Source organism: Antechinus flavipes, chromosome 2, assembly GCF_016432865.1.
Source record: "Antechinus flavipes isolate AdamAnt ecotype Samford, QLD, Australia chromosome 2, AdamAnt_v2, whole genome shotgun sequence".
Lineage (NCBI taxonomy): Eukaryota > Metazoa > Chordata > Mammalia > Dasyuromorphia > Dasyuridae > Antechinus > Antechinus flavipes.
In genome coordinates, this window is record NC_067399.1 from 463,377,683 (window position 1) to 463,393,298 (window position 15,616).

A 15,616-nucleotide genomic window follows, 5' to 3' on the forward strand; every position below is an offset into this window, starting at 1 on the left:
TTGTCATTGGCTATCGGTATGACCTTGGATAGGAGTGATAAAAGAAACATATTGCTGTTGTGCTTTAAGGTTTACAAAATCTTTCCCCTCTAATTATTACCTACCAAGTGGTAGGTAAAGGCAACTAGATGGCAGAGGGGATAGAGCAGTGGGCCTGAAGTCTGGATGACCCAATTTTAAATCCAGCTTCAGCTATTCATTAGCTGTGTGCCATTGGGATGGTCACTTTAATCTCTGTTTCAGTTTCCTCATCTGTAAAGAGGGAATGATAACAGCACCTATTAGGTGGTAGGAGGATCAAATGAAATGATATTTGTAAAGTGCTAGCATACAAATGCTAATAAATGTGCCTAAAAGTGCTTACCCCCTTTCATTCCCCTGGTACAAGTGTTGATATATGAGGAATTTACCACCACTCTGAATCTCAGTTTCTTCCTTTGTACAGTGAAGCCATTGGACTAGATAATTTCTACAAGGGTTCTTATATCCCTGATAGTATATAGTTCTAGTGTTTTCTATTCTAGAATTCCTCATGTCCTCTAACATTCTCTGTCTCAAGGTCCCCTCTGGCTCTTAGATTATTTCACCAAACTGTGTGTATTATGTGTAGCAATGCCTAGTCTACCATACATCACTCTGAAAGGTAGTTAAGACAAGTCGAGAATGCTCTAAATCCCAAGCTGGGAAAAACTAGCTCCATCTAACTTGTCTGTGACCCTCATTCTCTTTTTCCTACATTCCCTGGATATTTGCTTCCTTATTTCTGGATCAACTTACCAGCCTGTGCAGTGTGCCATTATTCATTCTGAATAGGTAGGACAGAAAGGTCCTTCGATGATGAGAGTAGTGTTGTCTGACACTTTGTGCATTCAAGTTCTAATGAAAGTTTTCCCATTTCATGGTTCCCTCAGAGCCTCAGGCCTGCCTGTATGCATGCATGCATATAGAGTTTCACAGGGTTTAGAGTTGAAGAAACCTTCAAGATCATTTAGTACAGCCCTTTCACTTCACAGCCTGTGGAGTGGGGGAGTGACTTGCCCAAAGTCACATAGTAAGCAGTGGAGTTAAAACTTGAACTTAAATCTCAGATTCCAAATCTAGTATTTTTCCTACTCAGAAAGTTTGTGTGTGCATGCACATGTATGTGTGCATGTATATATGTATGCACACATGTGTGCCAATTCTGTTCTCTTTTCCTCTAGAATAGTCATTTTAAAATCTATTTTGCATTTCATGAGCCCTTCTGTCAGTCTGGGGAAATCTAAGGATATCATTTCAGAATAATATTTTTAAAATGCATAAAACATGTATAGAATTACAAAGAAAGACAATTATATTGAAACATAGCTATTTTTTCTTTTAAATTTACTGACCCAGGTTAAGAACCCCTGCTGAAATAGGACTTAAAATGGGGACAGACCTTCCAGAATCAATTACTCTCACCATCCTGCCTTCTTCTTAGCATTAGGCTACAGGATATCAGATGGGCTGAGAGAACTTTTAAACAGGTGGATCTGGGGGCTATTCAGTGGAAGACCACTTTAGATCTAGATTTAGATTTAGATGGAAGGCTTAGAGATCTAAAGCTGAAAGTGACCCTAGACAGCAGCTATTCCTACTTCCTTCTTTTTATAAGTGAAGAAACTGATCAGGAGAAGCAATGATTTATTCAAAATTACAGAGCTAGTAAGAAAAACCAAGTGTTAAAACTTAGACCATCTGAGCCCAAATGCACAAGTCTTTTTTTTTTTTTTTTTTAAACAGATCATGCTTCTTTGAGTACCATTCATATGTTTCTAGAATCTCAGAATACCCGGATTTTGGAGTTGGTAGGGACCTTTCTTGGGGAGGGAGGATGAGAAGAGTAAGTTCAGTAACTGTTCTGCAGTGACCCTCTCATGACATAACAAGCATCAACCTGGCATAAAACTCTCTTCTCCCTCCCCTTGTGGGCATCACTCCAAAAGGAGTCCCATTTGGCCAAACTCATTGTTTCAACCAACACAATAATCCAGTCCGGGATTTCTTCCAAACTGACTTTCCGGCTACCTACTCCCCCCTCCTCAATCGTCAACCCCTTCTCATTCAACTGGGAGCCAATGCCAATTCTGCCTTCCCCTTTCCAACTCCAACAGGCTTATCGTTGGAGGAAGAATTTGTTTCCACAGTTTTACAGGGCAGTTAAGTTGAGCAAGCAGGGGGTCCCGGAGCTCTACCCCACAGAGGCTGAGATTAGAGCAAGACCTCTCTGTGGTTCTCAGATTGTCCTCGATGCCTGACTTGGACGTGTGCCTAGGGCTCAGGGTTCTGTCCTCCTCATCCTCTGGCCCCTGGCCCTTGAAGAGCTGGCCTGGGTTCTCCCACCCCCCTGGGGGGCAGCTGTGGAGCAGGGCCGGCAGCTAGGGGCTCTCTAGGAGGGGGAGCAGTATGTCGGCCGGCGGCAGGAAAAGTGCTGGGAGACCGTCCTACTATTACCGGCTGCTGAGGCGATCGCGTCTGCAGAGACAGAGGAGTCGGTCGAGGAGCCGAAACAGGCCAGCTAGCCGGGGTAATAGAACTGGAGCTTGGCTCTTTGCCATCTCGATCCTGCAACCTCCTTCCCTCCTCAGTATACCCTCCTTCTTGGGGAAGGCTCAATCTTCATTTTGCCTGTAATGACCCCCTCTTGATTCTCAAAATCTGATCAACAGCTGCTTCAAAATAGAGACTAACACAATGGGTCTCTGTTTCTGAGGATTGGGAGGGGAGGGGAGAGGAGAATGCCGCACGTTACTGTGGGAAGAAGATTGGGCTGGAAGTCAGGAGACCTGGGTTCAAATCCAAAAATTAGAAGAGAGCTGAGATTATTTTCACTTACACACCTTCCTTTTGTGAGGAAAGAAGAGTTGAAGGGACTTACTTGTCTAAAGGCATATTACAATAAATAACTAGGTTGGATTTTAAAATTAGCTTTGACTTCAAATTCAGTGTTCTTTTTACTGTGCACACATTACACCTGCAATCAACTCATCGAACTTGCAAAAATCACCTAACCACTCTGAGTTTCACTTTACTTATCTGTTAAATTAATTGATAAAGCATTATCTCTTCTACCTCTAAAGTTCTGTAATTCTAGGATTCCTTGATGTTATGACTGATGCAGAGAGTGGGCTAGAAGGGACCCCAGCTTCTGGAATTCTTGTTACTTAGTGACCTTTGAGGCCAATTGCTAAACACTTTTTGGCTTAAGTTTAGTAATCTGTGGTATAAACACAAAAGGAGGCAGAAAGGTTGATAGCTAGCTTAGGATGAGTCATCTTGCTGTTCCTCTCTCAACACCTACTGCTATTAGTTTGATTACTTTTTTTTCCTTTTTTTTTGCTCCCATCACCCTTTACCTCTCAGTATCATGGAGTGAGTAACCAAGGGAAAAAATCTGGATGACTCCTTTCCTTAGAGAGAGAGACATACTTGTTAGTGACATCCCACCTGCAGGTGAACTAAAGAGAGTGCTGCTCTAGGAATAGAAGTGCGATTCTGCCATTCACATTTTAAGAACCCTGACAATATTATTTGATTTCTGTTTCTTATCTGAGGAATGAAAAAAATTGGATTCAAATGTCATTTCTAGTTCTAATATCCTCTTTTCTAACATTCTCTATTCAGTCCTAATTTCTATGACCATGGTGGGTGTGTGTGTGTGTGTGTGTGTGTGTGTGTGTATGTGTATGTCTGTATGTCTGTACATGAGCATGAAAGAGAGAGAGAAATAGAGAGAGAGATTGATTTCTATACCTGCTGGAGAGAGGTATCAAATCATCCCTGTCCTCTCTCTCCTTGGGGAGAAGGTTTATGGAGGTTTAGATAGATTAATGACTGTAAGGTTTCCCTATTTGATTCCCCCCCTCTCCCCACCTCCTCCCACCCCAATCTTGGGTCAGAGCTAAGATTGAGAGTTTGGGAACCTTTTCTTTCTGGTCATTATATATCCTTAAAAAGATAAAACTTTTTCTCACACTAGAGGACAGCTGGTGATGGAGTGGGAAAAGGAGGGGGAACCAAGCTTTCTTTTTTCCAGTAACAAGATCCTCATTTTCAAAACATGTGTGATTCAGACATTTATCTAGGGGGGGAGGAGTTGTTGGGCCTCCTTTTCCTGGGGCTTAAGTGAGGAGGGAGATAACCTAGGAGGCCCTGAGAGACCAACTTAGAAGAAAGGTTGTGTGTGTTTTTAGGCGGGGGTGGAGGGGTGGGGAGGAGGTGCAGGAATGGGGAACAAGGTTCAAATTGTTTGTGCTTTAGGATTACCTCTGGGAATAACAATGGGCACTGTGAAAAGAGTGCTAGCCTAGGGTTCTGGTGTTGCCTTGGCTATGATTAACTAGGTAATCCCAGGCAAATTTCTTCCCCTTTTAGGTTGTCTTAGATAATTTCTAGAGTTCATTCTTGTACTAACATTCTGTTTTGTTACATGTTATAGAGGCAGCAGGGTGCAGTAAAGTCTTGGAGTTAGAAGACCTGGCCTGATATTACTATCTTGGTGATCCTTATCAAGATATTCATGTCCTTGGAGCTATAGTTTCTTTATGGCTCCGCGGGGAATGATCATTCCTGCATCACTTTCCTCATTAAGTTGTTGTGATTAAAATGTTTTACATACCTATTGTGTGGCATGTACATGGGAACTGTTGTTAGAACCTGACATTCTTTGTTCTAATATCCAATTCCAATATATTCTATGTATTCTTGAATTTTAGATCAAATCAGAGGACTGATAACTCTTTGGCAAATGTGGTGGAAAAATATTTTTGGGTAAGGAGTCCATGGAAGATCTAGAGATATACTCTTCCTCTTCCTCAAGAAAAGACTTTGCTAGCTCTTGTGAGTAAGGAAATCAAACTCTTAACTCAAGAGTTTTTGTCATCTTTCCTCAACCCAATCCCCTTTAAAAAATATCTCTGGAATATCGACCTAGTAGTAGTATTGCTAGATCAAAGGATATGCACAGTTTGATTACCTTTTGGGCGTAGTTCCAAATTGCTCTCCAGAGTGGTTGGATCAGTTCACAGCTCCACCAATAGTGCATTAGTGTCCCAATTTCCCCCTTCCAACATTCATCATTTTCCTTTTCTTTCATATTAGTCAGCCTGATTAATGTGAAATGGCACCTCAGAATAGTTTTAATGTGCATTTCTCTAATCAATAGTGATTTAGAGCATTTAAAAATAATATGACTAAAGATAACTGATTTTTTTTATCTGAAAACTGCTTATTCATATCCTTTGACTATTTATCAATTGGGGAATGACTTATATTCTTATAAATTTGACACAGTTCTTCAGATAATTGAAAAATGAAAACTTTATCAGAGATCCTTGCAGTAAAAATTGTTTCCCGGCTTTCTGCTTTTCTTTTAATCTTGATCACTTTGCTTTTGTTCATATAAAAAGTTTTAAATATAATGTAATCAAAATTATCCATTTTATGTCTCATAATGTTCTCTATCTCATGTTTGTTCATGAATTCTTCCCTTCTAGATGTTCTTAAAGGTCCCATTTAGCTCAAATATCATCAGATTTCTAATATACTTAAATTCTATGAAATCTTGATTTCCTCACTTGTCAAATGGGGATAGTTAAACCTGTGAGGAAGATGTTTTTGTAATTATTAAAACATTATGGAAATGCTAGCTGCTATCAAAAACAAAAATGCCTAGGAATAGGGATCCAACTAGCTTATACCAGGGCAACAGATCACAGATTGAAAAGCCCTACTCCTTCCTTTCCTGCCGGCTGATGCCTTCTCTCAGAGCCTGTTTTTATGTCTAGTTATCTCTGCCGGTCCCCATGTTCCAGTTTAGCTGTAATTGGTGAAGATGGGATGATGAATCAAGGTAGGGATGAGGAGTATGTGGAAAGTTGTGCCTTGCAAGCTAAATGTAGTTACTGAAAATGGTGTGCAGAAAAGCAGGGGAGTGCCAAGAAGATGGTGTGAGGGAAAAGAGAGAGACTGAGTCTGTAGTAGCTATCATATTTTCATCTAATGGCTAATCAGTGATTTTAGTGTCATCTCTGTGAGCCCCAGTTTTGACACTGACAGTATGATCTTTTTGTCCAAGTCATTTTCTTTTTCTGGGCCCAAGATTTTGCTCTATAACATAAACATAAAAAGATTGGGTAGAACGCTGTATCTTAGAAGTAGAAGGAAAGGAAAAGTGGCCAGTGATTTCTGAGATGCTCTTCCCTATCCTGTGGCTGAAATTAGTTGATTAAAGCCTTGCTGGGATGTATCTTTAAAAATAAAGTGTTGTAGTTTCTTTTCAGAAAGATGATGGCTTTTCCTGTGATCAATGCAGGGTCTCTGAGCTTTCTTATTTCCTCTTATTTCCCTAAGGTCTTGTTTCTGAGTTGAAACTTCAGTCCTCAGCCTCTTTAACAGGGATTGAGCTCATCATAAGAAAAATGTGATCTTTCAAACCAGGCAGAATAGGACAGAAAGGAGTGAGGAAAGGGGGAGAGAAAGAACCTCAAAGTATCAGAATCAGAAGTTAGAACAGTGTACAGGATAAAATGGTAACACCAGCCAATGGGTAAATGGGGTCCTGTCCCCTTGGATGGGTTAAGTAGAAACTCATCAGTTCCATCATTTTCTATTGTAGTTTATGTAGTTTATTGAGCATTCATGATTTTCAGGGAGGCTGATATACAGGCTTGTTCTCAGACCACCAGTGCTCACGGATTGCTTGAGGGGACAGGACATATACACACAAAGACAAGAACTAATAAACACAGTGTGAGATAGTGTGAAGGAAGCCTAGTGAGTGGCACATCCATTAAATGCTTTGGTACTCCTAAGGGGGAAGTAGAGCATTGTGTGAGGGACAGTCGGCAAGGACTTAATGGAGGAGCAGGGTAGGTCTGAGCTAAATCTTGGCTAACCAGCTAGATGGCATAGGGGTAGAATGCTAGATGAAAAGTCAGGAATATCTGAGTTCAAATACTTTGTCACACTTACTTGCTTTCTGTTATTTGGCAAGTTGCTTAATTTCTCCCTTCCTTAGTTTCCTTATCTGTAAGGGGAGGATAATAATAGCACCTATTCTCAATAAGATTGTTCTGAGCATCAAATGAGATAATATATGTAGAGCTCTTTGCAAAGTACTATATAAAAGATAATTATTGTTATTATCATTGAATGAAAAGTAACACTTAGAAGGAGGAAGGCATTTCAGACAAGGGAAATGGTTTAAGAAAAGACATGGAGATGGGAATGTGTCTGATGTGTTCTGGGAACAATGACTAGGCCAGTTTGTCTGAAATCAAGGAAGGGAGGAGGTATATCCGAGCAGTCTTTACAGAACCTGCCAAGGAACAGACCCAGTCTCAACACTCTCAGTTCCTGCTTCAGTGGCCCACCTTCCCCCTTCTGGCCTGTTTTGACTCACATCCTGCCAAACAGAAACCTGTCCCTTCAAGATTTGCCTGGTGTTTAAATTTGAATCTGGACCGCTGTTTCACACAGTGACAAATCTATCCAGGAATATTGTCGTTTTTCTCTGGGAAGGTTGTTCTATTCCACAGGATTTTTTTTCCCGTGGTTGTTGTTTGTTTTTTCAGATCTTTGGTGCCAAGGGTCCCTTGCTGCCTTTGTCTCCACTGATTCCAGGAATTGGGCAAAAAGCCAACACCTGGGGATCTTACTACAGTTGCATTGTACTTGCATGGGGAGGCATTCAGGCATTAGCGGAGCAGCAGGCTGTAGGGGAAAGAGCATTGGATTTGGGGGAAGGAGACCTGGGTCCAAATTATGGCTCCATTATTAATTGACTTTTCATGGCCTTGGGTTTGTCAGAGCTGTTAGGAACTTTAGAGATCATGTTCAAACCTTGAATTTCATAGAGGTGGGAATAGAGATCACTGCTTGTTAGTTATGTAAGGTTGGATAAAACTCTTTATCTTTCCTAGATTCAGATTGCTATTCTACCAAATGATAGTGATAACCCTCACGCAACCAATCTCATTCTGTTGTGAAGAAAACACTTTGTAAAATTACCATAGAAATGGGACTTGCCATTGTTATTAATGGTGCTGGACTCACTGAGAATATAGAGAGGTTATATAAAGTTGATATAGGATCTTGGTCAACGGAAAATCATGTATCTGAGCCAAGGTCAAGAGTCAGGTAAATAGAGTGAGCCAAGAATGAAGCATTCATTGAATTATAGTTTTTATTAGCTTGAAGTAAGTCAATAGTATGATACAGCAGTCAAGCAAGCAAATGCAATCTTTGTCTACAATAAGAAAGGTTGAAAGTGAGAACTAGAGAAACAGACTACTGGACTCTGTTCTGTTCAGAACAGACGTGAAATAATCTGTCCAGTCCTGGGTACCACGTGAGGATATCGATAGTAAAGAGTGTTCTGAGGAGGACAACCAGAATGCCAAAGAGCCCCAGTTTCAAATCATATGAAGATGAATAGAAGGAACTGATGGGAAGGAAACAAACATTTATTAAGTACCTACTGTATGCCAGGTATTCTGCTAAATGCTTTACATATAATATTTCATTTGATCTTTACAACAACCTTATGACATAGGAGTTATTTATTAATATCCCCATTTTACATTTGAGGAAATTGCGGTAGACTTGCCCAGGGTCATGTGCTTGTTAGTGTCTGAGGCTGAATTCACAGTCAGGTCTTTCTGATTCTAGGCCCAGTATTCACTATCCATTTCATCTGCCTGGGGATGTTAAGCTTGGCGAAGAGACTTTTAGAGGAAATATAATTGTTTTTAAACATCTGAAGGACTGTCTTGTGGAAGAGGGAAGAAATTTGTTTTACTCTACCTCAAAACTTGACGTAAGGAAACTTTCTAAAAATGACATACACCAAATTATCAGATAGTGAGGTCTCTGGCACATATGCCTTTTAAGCAAAAATTGATTAACCACTTGCTGGATGTATTGTAGAAGAGATCCTTCTTTATTGTGCATTGAATTAGATGACTTCTGTCCTTTCCAGCTCTGAAATTATGTGACTCTTTTGAGTATTGTCCAGAAAAGGAAGCAAGGTTGGCTAGACTATAGGGCTTCAGCAGATATTCCCCGGATCTGGGACATCATTTCCCCATTCTGGACCTCAGTTTGTCCATCTGTAAAATAAGGATCATAGAATTTAGAGGAGGAAGGGGCTTTAGGCTCCTACATTTAAAACCAGAAAGGACCCTAGAGACCATCTAGTTCAACCTTTTCTTTTTACAGAGTAGTGAATTTTGGGTTGGAGAAGGTAACACAGGCAGTAAATATTAGAAGCAGGACTTGAATCCATAGCCACCGACTTCGAATTTAATTATCTTTCTACTTTACCACCTGCAAATATCATTTCTCTTGGTTGACAGATGAATGAGACCCAAAAAGGGGAGATGGTTTGTCCCTAGATCATATGAATAGGGAACAGCTAGGTGGTGCAGTGGATAGAGCACCAGCCTCAGACACTTAACCACTTCCTATCTGTGTGACTCTGAGCAAGTCACTTAATCCCAACTGCCTCAGCAAAAAAAAAAAAAAAAAAAAGAAAAAAAAGAAAAGAAGAGAAAAGAAAAAAAAGACCATAGGAATAGTGAGTTACAGAGCAGAATTAGAACACAAGCTGCAGCTACCTTGCCTCTCCATTTATCTCCCCTCCCACTTCCCAAGATTCCTTCACAGTGAACAGAGCATTGGGCTTGGAATCAGGGGTTTGTTTTTGAGGATAAAATGAAATAATATTTGTAAAGAAAGCACTAAAAGGAGGCACCTAGGTGGTGCAGTGATAAGAGTACCAGAGCTGGAGTGAGGAGGACCTGAATTCAAATCTAGCCTCTGACCAAGGCAAGGCATTTAATTCTGATTTCCTCACCCTTCCCCCCCCCAAAAAAAAGGCACTAAGAGTATAATGCTAATTATTATTCTTATAGTTATTACAATTGAATGACCACTCAGCCATGGCTGAAGGAAGCCTGAACCAGATAAAATGTAATTGGGAAATGGATAACAAACTAAAGAAAGATACAATAAAAAATAATGTTACTATGTAGTTTTATAAGTGAATATCCTTCAGGGATCTAGTAGGGAACCTTATTTATGGTTTAGTGGTCCACTTTTCTCTTGAGTTTGACACCAATTTTAGAAAGTAAATAATTCCAGTACATATAGAAAAGCTGATTCTTCTTACCCTTGGAGTGAGTAGTGAAAGGCAAGATGAGCATCCCGAAGAAAGAGGACATGCAGGAGCTGAGGTGCTCAGTGAGACTGAGGTAGAGTAAGTGAGAAGAGTCACCTGGCTTTATATTGGTGGCCTAGTAAATACCAAGCTGGTCTTCAAGTTAGGAAGACCTGGGCAAGTCTTGACTTCTGTAGTGCCCTTAAAGACTACATAGCAGAGGATTTTATGGGGCTTTCCTGACTGGGAAGTCCTTACATCAATGAATCACAGTCTTGTCCAAAAAGAGAACGGCTTCTCTAGTAGAAGCATTGAACTGGCAGACAAGATGCTACTCCTGCCTCTGCCCATCACTCTTCATTAGGTGGTCTTGGGTGAATGACTTTACATCTTGATGTCTTGGTTTTCATCAATGGGTTCAGATAAAACTGGGCCATCCATACTCTCTTGCCCTGCTGTCTTCTTCATGACCCATAGCCCAAATCTATGAGTTAGTTGGCAGAGGGAGGTGTTCAGGGAGCAGTCATTGGATTTCATTAGGTGGCTGCCCAAGTTAAAGGATATTCAGTCTATACCTCCCTAGTTAAATCTATATTTAATTCATCAGAGCAGAATTTCCAAATGTAGTCATCTTTTCTTCAGTCTCTTAAGGCTCATCCTCTCTTAAAATTTCTTGAGGGAAAGGAGTTAAGAATGGAAAAAAGTTTAAGAAGCCCTACTGTAGTGGATACCATCCTTCCCCGGGCTTACAACACCAGGGTTTGCCTCAACTCTTCATTGTCTCTCATCCCCTTATCCAATCTGTTTCTAAGTCTTGTTGGTTTTACCTTTGTAATATCCCTCCTCTCCCTTCTCTCCTCTGATACTATCATCACTATGCTGCAGACTTTATGCTTGACATATTGCAATAGCCAACTAGTTGGTCTCCCTGTGTATCCACTCCAGTCCATCTTCCACTCAGCTGTCAGTGATCTTCCTAAAGCACAGCTCTGACCATTCATCCCCCTACTCAATAGACTCCAGTTGTTACTCATCATCTGTAGGATCAAATATATGAATCCTGTGTTTGGCATTCAAAGCCCTTCCCTGCCCTCCACGCCCTCCACCTTTTCAGTCCTCTTAACAACTGGTACTTTCCCATATATTCTTTAATTCAAGGACATTGGCCTTTTGTTATTTCTCCTACAAGGTGTTCTATCTTCCAGCTCCAGGCATTTCCCTTTACCTGGAATGTTTTTTATCTTTGTCTCTACCCTGGCTACCCTGCCTTCCTTTAACTCTCAGCTAAAATCTTACCTCATCCAGATAAATTTTCTGGCCTCTTAGTTTAGTACCTTCCCCTTGTTTATTATTTTCTGTTTAGCCTACATATTTTTTGTTAGTACATAGTTGTTTACACAATATCTCTTCCATTAGACTGTGAGCTTCTCAGGGACTGGAATTGTTTTTAGTCTTTGTATCTCCAGCCTTAGTACTTAGTAGCATGGCACATAGTGGATACTGAATATTTACTGACTAAGTTAGTAGTTGGGATCAGAAGGAGGATCTAATTTGGGACCGGGAAATTAAGTAAAGGTACCTTACTACAAACAGAGATAGAGCCTGTTAGAGCTAAAGTTTTAATCAGCTGTTGTATGTTTTGGGAGAACCTGTGTATGCCAGCTAGAAGGGACCTTTTCCCTTTTTTTGGCAAAGTACTAGAGATACTGTTAAAATTGAGAATGGGGGAGCAACATTGCTAAAGGATAGAGCATAGAGGGAAGAGAATGGGGCGGGGGAGAGATGACTTCTTTGGATTTCTTTCTTGACTCTCTTCCATCCCTACCTTCCCTACTCTCAGCCCAGCCATGTGCTAAAGATAACACTAATCTTTGAAATTCTCTTGGTTTTCAATAAACTCTGCATGTCATTGTTCAGGGTGGGCATTGAGCTTGGCAAGGAGAAATTTAGAAGGCTCTGCCACTTACCAGCTGTATGCCCATGGGCAAGTGCTTCACCTTTCTGGACCTCCCTTGGTTCTTCTGTCAAGTGAAGGAGTTGGAGTAAATTATTTCTAAAGTCCTTTTTAGCTTTAAATCCTCTGATCCTAAGATGCCTGCCCTCCAGGCCCGGCCCTGTTGACTTATGCTGTCAGCTTCATTCTTTTACCATGCCAATTAGCTGAGGTCGGGCTTCTATGTCTTAGTCCCAGAGTAGAGACAGTACCAGAAAGTGAAGATGAGAGTATATAATATTTAATCATATTCTGTTATCCACACAAAGACAAGCCATTTTCATCTTAGTTAGAATTCATAAAATTGTAGGGACTCTGAATTTTCCCTACACTCTGGGGAAATGGGGGAGAGGGAGCAGGCAGCACAGATGATTGCACTGGAAGACTATAGTACTTGTCTTGGATTGCAGACCTGGATTTTGATTCCCTTACTACCCACCACATACACTGCAATCTAATGACACTGACATTTTTGCTTTTCTATGAGTAAAACATTTCATCTCTCATTTCAGGGCATTTTGAATCCATGCCTGGAATGTTTTTCTTCCTTATCTCTGCCTCCTGGCTTCCTTCAAATTTCGGCTAAATTCCACTTGTTACAGAAAGCCTTTCCTGAACTCCCTTAATGCTATTCCCTTCCTTCTATTGATTATCTCTAATTTTTCCTGTAGATTTTTTTGGGGTACATTTTCCGCTCCATTGTCTACTTTATTAGATAGGCATTTATATAGTGCTTTAAAGTTTGCAGAGTGCTTGACAAATATGATCTCATTTCATCTTCATTACTCCTGTGACAGAGCTATTGTTGTTATCCCCATTTTTACAGATGAAGACACTATGGTTGAAGAAGTTAAATGACTTCCTCAGAATCACATAACTAGTAAGCATCTGAGTCAGGGTTTGAACTGAAGTCTTCCCGTCTTCAGATTTAACACTAATCTGTGCTACCTGTCTACCTTAAAATTGTAAGCTCCTTGATAGTAAAAACTGTTTTTTTGCCTTTCTTTGTATCCTCAATGCTTAGTACAATGTCTGGCATATAATAGACACTTAATAAATGCTTTTTTCCTTAATTGTGTAACCTTAGACACTAAGTCACTTCATTTTTATGGGCATGAGTTTTCTCACTTCCTCAAATGTTAATTAACACTGCAGTATTTCATTGTTCAGTGCTTCCTCAGAGTGGGCATTCCTAACTCCCCTGCATGTTGTGACACCTGTTACATTTTTTTTTCTTTATATATATAGCTTTTTATTTACAAGATATATTCATGGGTAATTTTACAGTATTGACAATTGCCAAACCTTTTGTTCCAATCTTTCCCCTCCTTCCCCCCACCCCCTCCCCTAGATGGCAGGATGACCAATACATGTTAAATATGTTAAAGTATAAATTAAATACAATATATGTATACATATCCAAACAGTTATTTTGTTGTAAAAAAAGAATCAGACTTTGAAATAGTGTACAATTAGCCTGTGATGGAAATCAGAAATGCAGGCGGACAAAAATAGGGGGATTGGGAATTCTATGTAATGGTTCATAGTCATCTCCCAGAGTTCTTTCGCTGGGTGTAGCTGGTTCAGTTCATTACTGCTCTGTTGGAACTGATTTACACCTGTTACATATTGATCTTTGCCATTTGCTGTGACTGAAAAATTCATCACTTTATGGGCCAACCTGATGAGACTTTGTGAACATAAACTTGTTTATTATTATTTTTATTATTATTATAACTTTTTATTTACAAAACATATGCATGGGTAATTTTTCAGCATTGACCCTTGCAAAACCTTCTGTTCCAAATTTTCCCCTCCTTCCTCCCACCCTCTCCCCTAGATGGCAGGGAGTCCCATACATATTAAACATGCTAAAGTATATGTTAAATACAATATGTGTATACATACTTGTACAGTTATCTTGCTGCACAAGAAAAATCAGATCTAGAAAGAAAGAAAAAAACCCGAGAAGGAAAACAAAAATGCAAGCAAACAATAACAGAAAGAGTGTAAATGCTATGTTGTGGTCCACATTCATTTCCCATAGTTCTTTCTCTGGGTGTAGCTGATTCTCTTCATTACTAAACAGTTGGAACTGGTTTGAATCATCTCATTGTTGAAGAGATTCACTTCCATCAGAATTGATTGGTGTATAGTCTTGTTGTTGACATGTATAATGATCTCCTGGTTCTGTTCATTTCACTCAGCATCAGTTCATGTAAGACTCTCCAAGCCTCTCTGTATTCATCCTGCTGGTCATTTCTTACAGAACAATAATATTCTATAACATTCATATACCACAATTTACCCAGCCATTCTCCAATTGATAGGCATCCATTCATTTTCCAGTTTCTAGCTGCTACAAACAGGGCTGCCACAAACATTTTGGCACATACAGGTCCCTTTCCCTTCTTTAGTATCTCTTTGGGGTATAAGCCCAGTAGAAACACTGCTGGATCAAAGGGTATGCACAGTTTGATAGCGTTTTGAGCATAGTTCCACATTGCCCTCCAGAATGGGTGAACATAAACTTATTTGGTTCTCAGGTGACTCACATTCTGTTGTTCGGTTCCTATCTGAAGTCCTGCTTGCTGAGAAAATGGAGGACACTTAGGAGCTTCTATTTTGTCAGTGAAGTTTTCAAAAAATAGGGTTGTCCTCACACCAAGATAAGGATTGAAGGGAGATTTTAGGATGGGAAAAATAGGGATAAGAATACATTAATTGCTTGAAGTTTGTATGTTTGGATGTTGAGTGGATGAGAGGAATGACCCAGATAACACATGGGAGGTATGTCTTTCTTAACAAAATAGTGGGTAATGAGAGGATTGTCCCCCTGATCTGCTGGACTGGGGCCTTTGGGGAGGAAGGGATGACGGCTCTCTATCCCCATAGAGCCTGCATGAAGATGATGCCTGTCCAGGCCCCTTCTGCTCGGTCCTTCTGGTTGAACCTCATGGTCCTTGTTGTAGGGAATGAATTGGCACATGCTCCATGGGGTGGTCTTGCTGTAGACTCCAGTCCACAAGATCCAACAACTTCTATGATTACTCCATTACACAGATAATCAGGGATGGGCAGACTATAAGATTTGTCATGAGCTCTACTCAATGGCAAATCTTACTTGAGCCTTAAGCCTTTAAAAAAAAATTGATCGTGATTCTTCATGATCACATTTGGGGTTTTCTTGTCAAAGATCCTGGAGGGGTTTGTCATTTCCTTCTCCAGCTCATTTAATAGATGAGGAACTGAGGTAAACAAGGTAAAGGACTTGTCTGGATTTCACAGCTAGGAAGTGTTTGAGGCCAGAATTGAACTTCAGGAAGGTGAGTTCCTGACTCCAGGTCTGGCTCTCTATCTGATGGACAACCTAGCTGCCCCTTTAAGCCTTAATAGAATTTAAAATACAGATAACACACACATAAACCATATAAACATATCTC

At 40.2% G+C, this 15,616-nt stretch overlaps 1 protein-coding gene across 5 annotated transcripts in view; it reads left to right on the forward strand.

Moving 5' to 3' along the window:
• DAB2IP (DAB2 interacting protein) overlaps positions 1–15,616 on the forward strand; it is a 323,519-nt gene that overhangs the window by 97,848 nt on the left and 210,055 nt on the right. Inside the window, exon 1 of one of the 5 annotated variants that reach the window (XM_051979563.1) lies at positions 2,200–2,548. The exons of 2 other annotated variants lie outside the window; for them this stretch is intronic. In XM_051979563.1, coding sequence (XP_051835523.1) covers positions 2,428–2,548 — 121 coding nt within the window. In that variant the 5' untranslated portion in view covers positions 2,200–2,427. Of the gene's footprint in view, positions 1–2,199; positions 2,549–15,616 lie in introns of those variants that run through there. 2 more of the 5 variants (XM_051979561.1, XM_051979559.1) reach the window with 2 other exon arrangements.